The sequence below is a fragment of the Rhea americana genome, unplaced genomic scaffold (assembly GCF_003343005.1).
Source record: "Rhea americana isolate MKP2758 unplaced genomic scaffold, rheAme1 scaffold_23, whole genome shotgun sequence".
Classification (NCBI taxonomy): Eukaryota; Metazoa; Chordata; class Aves; order Rheiformes; family Rheidae; genus Rhea; species Rhea americana.
The window spans coordinates 3,500,500-3,508,938 of record NW_028186346.1 but is presented as its reverse complement, the minus strand read 5'-3'; the positions used below and the strand labels follow the sequence as shown (position 1 = coordinate 3,508,938).

At 42.7% G+C, this 8,439-nt stretch overlaps 1 protein-coding gene across 1 annotated transcript in view; it reads left to right on the top strand.

Annotated features, from left to right (window-relative positions):
- Positions 1-400: 400 nt before the first annotated feature.
- Positions 401-8,439, top strand: part of DCT (dopachrome tautomerase) — an 18,773-nt gene continuing 10,734 nt past the window's right edge. Inside the window, exons 1-2 of the mRNA XM_085306034.1 lie at positions 401-716; positions 6,993-7,292. Of these exons, the coding sequence (XP_085162160.1) occupies positions 416-716; positions 6,993-7,292 (601 nt within the window). The 5' untranslated portion in view covers positions 401-415. The remainder of the gene's footprint in view (positions 717-6,992; positions 7,293-8,439) is intronic.

Genomic DNA, 8,439 nt, shown 5'->3' with positions numbered 1-8,439 from the left:
ATAAATCCAAGGCATTCACCCTCTTGACATGCTGCCAGAACCCTCATAACTTGCTCTCACACTGGCGTCTTTTTTGCCATTGATGTCATGTGCAAAACACGAGGATTTGTGCAGTGTTAATCCCTCTAATGAGGGCTTCTCCCAACCCCTATATAAACCCTCACTCAAAGCCGTGGTTCTTAGGCAGGCACCGCAGAGCCAAAGCTCCTGTGTTTTGAACCACATTCAAGGTAATTAGAGACGAGGATTAAGCAAACAACCCAATACCAGCATCCTCAGCAGCAAAAGGAATTATCCCAGTTGGCCGGGGCATGAAGTGGCTGCGAGTCCAGGCAGTCAGGTTGTCTCACTGAGGAAATCTTCACTCTCCACTCCCTGAAGTGCTATAGACAGGGAGAGCCTGCACTCAGCAGCAATGGGCTTTCAGGGGTGGCTCTTTGGGGCTTTGCTGGGCTATTTCAGCTTCTGTTGTCCTGCTGGAGTGGAGGCGCAGTTCCCCCGTGCCTGTATGACAGTGGAGGCCCTTCAGTTGAAGCGATGCTGCCCAGTGTTGGGGTTAGAGCCAGGCAATGAGTGTGGGATCCTGCAGGGCAAGGGGCAGTGTCAGGTGGTGCATGTGGATGCTCAGCCTTGGAGTGGCCCCTATACTCTTCGAAATGTGGACGACCGGGAACGATGGCCCCTCAAGTTCTTCAATCAAAGCTGTCAATGCACAGGTGAGAGGGGATGCTGGTGGYGAGGGGATGGACAGATCTGCTCCAGGCAGGCCCAAAGGCTGGAAAGGTCCCTRATGGGGGAAGGCATCAAGAAGGCTCTGAATATTATCAGTTTCCTAAGAAGTCAAACAAGTTTATGACCAAGCCATGATATTCTCTGAGCAGGAATCAACTTTCAGGGTCAACAGGGTTAAAAGAGCATGTTCTCTCATGTAACCTTTTGAGTTGTCATTCTCTTCCCCTAGAGTTCTCCTTGTAGCCCCTGCAACACCTTTTTTTCCAGAGGATTTTACATATTCAGTGCTATGTTCAGATTTGATTCTTCTGTGGCTGCGAAACCTGACACTGTGAATCTGGATCAGTTTATGCTGATCATGTTTGTTCCTGCTGGAGCAGTACTTTGCAGAACAGTATATCCYGGTACAGAAAATGTGTTGATGTCCAGCTGGGGTGTCTTCCAGGGTTGTCAACTGAGGCTCCATCTCACTTTAATCCCAAACAGGTCYGCATTACCGTGAGAAGGGCAATACTGCCCTTTTCCTTCCCATCTCCAGCTGCTCAGTCCCACTCTTGCCTTTTCTGTGTATTGGTGTGGTGGGAAGCAAATTGGATCAGGGAATTGATTTGCCTGAAGGCTAACCTGGTCAGAAGGACCAGATTTTAGTGAGACCAGTTCACTGGTGCTGGCACGAGGGAGGGAATAGAAAGGCGGGTCAGGGCAGGGTAAGGAGGCAGGACCTTCATTTAAAGAGGGTTAAAATAACCCTGGAACCAGTGCCCTAAGTGCTTTGTAGGGCTGCTGAGGGACAATATTGGGAATACCAGGTGGAAGGTGTGACTGTAGCACGAAAGTCACCTGCTGAACAGATTTCAAATGCAGCCTGGGGTGTCTTTTTGGAAACAAAGTTGTTTGGATTTTCTAACATGGGAAAAATAGTGCACTTATTTTCAGTGTGATTGTTAGAAGTAGCTTACCTATTTCGTCTAACATCTACCTTGCCTCTCATTATCACAAAACCCAAATCAGTCTGATGAAGACACACAACAGAAAATTTCAGGCCATGTAGTTAAGTTTTGCAATGTTGGTATCAACTGAAAGCAGAGAGGTAGTGGCAGATGGTCTAAACAGATAGACAGTATTATTGAGGCTCATCTGAAATAGTAATAGATTTTAGAGTATAAAAATGTTTCTATCTCTTTCTTTGACTAGGTTGTTTGACAGCTCTGTATATTTTCCAGACATTTATTGAAAATAATAAATAAAGTTATTATTTTATTTTAAGCATTCTTAAATACCTCCAAAATTAAATGTAAGTATCACATATGGCACAGACCCTGAGTCAGAAGAGCACTACAGCATATGGGTATACCCTAACATTTCTGCCATCTGAATTATTAGGGGACCAGAACCCAAGAGTAAATCGGGGAGCACTGTTGTCACACCCATACAGAGACATTAATTTAAATTGCTTGTCCAACTAGAGGTAAGCACCAGAATTTGCAGGACCAGATCTTAAGTTAAGTGTCTGGAATATAGTGTAGTTTTATWCTCATTTTCTTCTTTTGGGCTGTCCATTTTCCTCAGTTCTTTAAATGTGGTTTCTCCACATTTCATYTCTGTTGTTTATATTTTGCTTGTTGTATTCCTCCTCCTCCTTTGCTCAGCACCCAGACCTGGATGGATACGATTTACAAGAACTGTTTCTTTAGTGAAAGACTATCACAGATGGCCAAATTTTCAGAGGTCCTTTTATCTAGAGCTCGAATTGAGTCATTTACTGAAAGATCTTTAGAGTCTTTGTTCTCTAAGCATAGCAGTGAGTATTGTGGAGCAGTGAGTATTACAGAGCAATGTGGCTGTAGAATATATTAAATTATAAACATTTCAAATTCAGCCCTCAGTACAGCCTAAAACTAGGTCCAAAAGCAGAGCCCAGTGACCCTTACAGCAGAAAACTATCCATTTGGCTCTCATGGCAAAAATCCTGATACCACTGTTGTGATACTGCTGTGTGCTGATGATTCAAATCTAATGTAACTCCTGTGTTAATGCAGGGAACCAGAAGAACCCTGAAAAAAAGTCCTTTATCTACCATTTGATAAATGATAGCTGTTTGATAAATAGCTGTTCTCCAAGAAAGGAAGAGGCAAGACAGTTTTCATGTTGCTACAAAAAAAAAAAAAAAAAAAACAAGACAGAAGAGGGTGAGGGTTAGAGGGGTTTATTTTTACTGAAGAAAGTAGTAACACTGTCAATACTGAGTTGACAGGTTTACTGATTTGTGTTACCCCCAGTGTCAGAAGACCAACCACATGCTATAAATTTGCCCAGAGGTAGAAAAATGTGTCTACAAGCTCAGACAATCACTGGGGTTGAGAAGGAATCAAAGTGCTGTGTGCCAACTACCACAGCATACCACTGAAGTGTATGAACACATAAGCAGCTTCATGTTATAAGAAGTGTCATTTTCTCAAGGTCATGTCCATGGACTGACTGAAGGAGAGAACTGGTATGGCCAGAGAGCCTATAGAAACAGCCTGATTCATACAAATTTACTGGGAAAGAGCACCATTAAAGGTGATGAGGAGAGATGTAGAAGAGAGATCTTGACGGGTGTGATATCATCTCCAGACAAATGAGTTAGTGAGGAAGAAATCTCAGATGATCCCTTCCCTTCCCTTCCCTTCCCTTCCCTTCCCTTCCCTTTTTCTCTCTCTTCTTTCTCGCTCTCTTTTTTTCTTTTTTTTTACCAGTATCAGTGCAATGATCATTCCGATCATTCCTAGAAGCAACGGAACAAGCTGTGTCTACACACAGAGAGGATCTAAACCCGAGCTGTAACGTTATCTCCCATCTGTGTGACAGGGTGACCTTCTGCACTGTATTCTCTAGGAACTGCAAGAAGTGAGAAAACCTAGGTAGTCCCTAGCATRGCCTCAGAGAAGTAGTGCACTGAATTGCTATGTTAGTCATTTAGGGCAGAAAAATGCTGAGACATGAATCCTTCATTGTTTCTGTGGTCCTAACGTTCATAAGGGTTTCCTCTTGCTGTAAATGTCAGCTGAGCACTATTTCCTGATAATGTATGATTGCTTTTCCTGATCCCCTGGTGCCACTGAGCTATGCCGTCACCAGAGTAGCAGACACTGAAGTTAAGTTGTAAGAGACTGGGACATTTCACAGTGCTACTGTGTGGAAATTCAACAAGGTAGTAAATGAATTTTCTGAAAATAGCCATGCATCATTGCTAGACCAATGGGCTGGTAGAACACTTTAAAAAGATGAAATAACTGCTGAAAAAATGCCTTAGCTAAAACATAAAAACCGGGAGCCTTTTGCAAGCCTTCTGCTTTGCAATCTGGGAAATATTATAGGCCTCTATTAGCTTATTCCCATTCAGGCTGCTCTATAGCAACAGTCTTGTAATATATGGAAAGAAAATGACAAAAAGTAACTTTCATCTCACAAAGTGTTTTTGTGTGTGTTTTTGACAATAGAACATTGTCAAGTAGACCAGAGGATATTAAAAAATGTGCAACACAATTAGCAGAAGTAATGCAGTGTGATATACCACTTTACCAAAAGATTGGGTCCTCCTGATTGCCAATCTCTTCCTTGACTCCAGTTCTCTTCCTTGCTCAGTCAAAGCTCATGTCCCACTGAAAAATATCTAGAGGAGTGGTGGAAAGAATAGACCTCTTTGGTTACTTGATAAATTAGACTACTAAGGGAGAAAACCCCACAGAATTTTAGCTGGATATGACTAGCACCTGCACAAGGAAAGCAGGCATATATTCACAGGTTCATCTCACTCCAGAGGCCATGCTAGTGGAGAAAAGCCTGTTTCCTAAGATTACTCCCATTTCAGGCCTTTGCAATTTTCTTTTCATAGCCTGAGGAGACAAAGTATACCTAAGTTATGGATGTTGTCTAATAAAATGATCTCAGAAGAAAAGAATTGAGAAGATCCCTCATTGAGAGGGAAATAGGTGTCATTAGAGCCTCCAAAAGTGACTTGTAGAGTTGTATTGCTRTGGTACTAAGACTAGACAGACAAAACCTGGTCCTGCATTAATTCTCGRTCTGTTAGTGCTATGTTTCAGCGTGATGCTTATCCAATACTACAAGTAAATGGGTTATTAGAATTACTGTAAGGGTGATCTCCAATCTCACAAAAGGTTATTGACAGAATATTTCCATGGTTAACTCTTGCTTTGCCACTCCTCTTCTAAAAAAAACTGAATTGCACCTTTGAGTGAGAAGGGAAATAAGTTTCTTTCCAGAAGTTCATGAATCATGTACTGAAAATGCTTGTACTATATATGTGGCCTAGTTAGGTGATGTTGTAAGATATTCCTGAAGATTTGTCATTTGGTCAGTACAGACTGGAGTATGTGACAGACTAATAGCCAGGCTGAATTATCAAGAACGAGTAGGAATATAGACAGTGAAGTACACGCACATTCAAATCAGTGATGCTTTTCCCCGAGGACTTGCAGGATGTAAGGATAAAATCAGCCTGCCACGCTGCTTTCCTCCATCTTAATTCCTGCCCTCACCATCACAACATATCCATGCACTCCTACTTCCTTTCATAAAACTATAAACTATTTGCTTTTTCTGGAATAAGACATCACCTCCCTAAATCAGTGTAGAACTCTAGCTTGTCTTCAATCGCAGCCCAGCCCAGCCACTCCTGCCTGCATCATGTTGAAATATAAACTGTATGCCTGGCAACCATCAGGCAACCGCATGCCATCAGGCTTTGAAAAACCTAGGTAAAGTCTTCATCCATGTAGTTCATAAACCTATTACTGCTCCTAAGCTTCATGAGAGCATGTAAATCTATCAATCTTATAGCCTCACAAGCTCTTCAAACCTGAAGTTAAGAGTTCTCATATCCCCTTGACAGGTCTCACAGGAGTTTGTCACAAATGCTCACAGCTCAGCAGCCCTTATCCTGGAGCTAGCTGTAAGCTATATAACCCATATGGCAACACTCCTTGTAAGCTTGGAGATCTTTGAAATTGTTGATAAGCTGTAGCTCTGTAGCCCCTGACAATCTGAAATCTTATTTTAGTGTTAACACTTCTATACTCAACACTGCAGCCTAAGTGAAATCGATGAATTCTTTGTAAGCCACTTCCCCATCTGCACATTAGCCTGTCCTGGGACTGGCAGCACTGAAATGTGTGGAGAAAAGTGAGATTTTGTGGCTTTTTTGAAGGCAATTGGCATAGTCATTGTGGAATGAGTCTGTGCATGTGGGAGGGGTGTGGAATTAGAAAGTCTCAGTGCAGCTTTTGCAGAACTAAGTGGAGATCCCAGAGGAGCCCTGGCTGTCTCCTTTCTCCCTTCTCCCTGTCATGTCCACTCTCCTACAGACCTTGTACACCAGCAGCCTGTGTGTGTTCAGGCAGGAGGTAGATGTGCATTGCTAGAACAGTTGTTCTTCATCTCCTCCAGCAAAACTGAAGAAAGCTTACTACACTCCAGCAGGGTCTTTCTGCTATTTTTGTCAGTCTGCCACTGTAGGCAAGAGGCCATGGTGTCTGTGCTTAAAGCAAGCTCTGTATTCCTGGACTCTTCCACCACATTAGAGTTAATAGCCTAGAGTAGACCTGATTACTTGCTTCAGAAAAAATGCCATCAGGGAATGATGGTACTGTACTGTTTCTCAGGCTGTTATTTCAGCACTGTTTAAGAATGTTTAAAGTGTGACCAGCAGCACCCCTGGTGCCTGTACCAGATTTTGTTGGGTCCCAGAAATACTGTTAACAGACTAATTTTTCACAGGTTTTTGTCCTTAAGTGCACTGTTTTGTTTTGTTTGGGGATTTTTTTACTGCTTTTAAAGATCCACGTGAGCAGAGCAATTTTGGGGTTTGATCCTGGAAGTCTGGGAGTACTTGAGAGCTGATCAAGCAAAGCACTTAATCACATACTTAACTTGAAGTCTTAACCCTCTGTTCTGTGAGAGTCCTCACACATCTGAAGGCTTTGCAGTGTTCTCAGTACCTCGAGGCATCAAGCCTAGTATCTAGTGCTTTACCTCCCCAACGAGCTGAGTGTGATTCTTGGCCCTGCTGAGGTTCTGGGAAGTGAGCCATCCTTTGAGTTAAGCAATTGCAAAGCTGCCAGTCTACTCAGCTGCTGTCCTTCCAGTAACTGAAATCTCTGKGAAGAAAAAGAACACTTATTCTTAATTCTTCTGCATTTCAATGTTAGTTTTCCTTGATTCATAATTTCATGGATGCTTTCTTCCTCTTAATTCAGGGAACTTTGCTGGCTATAACTGCGGTGACTGCAAGTTTGGCTGGACTGGCGCTGACTGCAATGAGAGGAAGCCACCAGTTGTCAGGAAGAACATCCATTCCTTGACTGCAGAAGAGAGAGAACAGTTCTTTGATGCATTACACCGTGCAAAGACTACCATTCATCCAGACTATGTAATTGCAACTCAACACTGGTTGAGTCTACTTGGTCCCACTGGAAATGAACCACAAATAGCAAACTGTAGTATCTATAACTACTTTGTTTGGCTTCATTACTACTCAGTCAGAGACACACTATTAGGTTAGTGCTTTTCTTATGCAAAGGGTTCTTCATGTAAAGAAAAAGGTGAACAGTATAAATGTTGAACAAATCTAAGCATGCTTAACTGGGCTATGTCACCTTAACAACCAGTGAGGCCCAATAGGAGCAGATCTATAGAGTAAAACAGTTGGTGCTGAGGACCTTGTGGCCATATGCAGTTCAGGGAGCTGTGCTTCAGACCTGCTGTAATCTGGTCCCAAGGACTGAAAGCCTATTGGTGGCATCTTCCTGGGTGCATCTTCCATCTGACAGGAAAGCAGTTCACTTTGCCCTTGAGTCTCCATTTGTGGCTTTCAGCAAGTCACTAAGGAAGGGATTCACCTGGCCAGCCACAAGCAGCTTTTAAAACCTAATCAAGTGAGAGATTTGGGCATCTGACCCCCATGCTTCCTCTTCTAGATCAGGGCACTTAGTTGTCATTGCTCTTCTGGAGTGAAGTATCTATGCCAGCCCCATCTCACAGAGCTCAGCTCTCAARGAAGAAGGCAGTAGTATGCCTTTTTTATCCAGCAGTCCTACATCCAAGCTGTGGGGCTTGGCATTCAAGTCTCTGCATCTGAGTGAGAGGAACAGTCAGCCAGTAGAGCAGCCCATATTTAACTCAATTTTTCTAGAGAGCATCTATGACCCTAGGATGGGTTTACTTCAGTCTCTCCTGAAACAATCCCACTTTGCTGGGATTAGTGAAACAGTTGAAGGGCTTAGCAAAAACAAAGATCCTTCAAGGGCTAAGATGGTCTTGTGGAAAGAGGCCACTTCCAGTGCCACTACAGTGATAAGTAAATCCATATGTGGCTTGAACCATCTACTCTTTCATTGCCTCAGTATTTTCTGTAGCGTGGAGTTATTCCATTACGTTGCTCTTCTCCAAATTATGTTGTAAATGCAGGAGAGGTTGTCAGCTGATCATCCATCAAAATTATGATGAGAATGTGTAAGGTTAGTTACATCATGGAAAATCAAAGCAGATTTTCTATGTGATATTTTGGTGAGACCTTTATTATAAAAATGCTAGATGTCTGAAATGGTTTTTGTTAAAATGAAAACATGAATGGTAGCTAACTTGAATTTGCAGAGAGCAATATATTTGAGTTCTCATATCTTTGAACGCTCCCCTCCCCTCCCC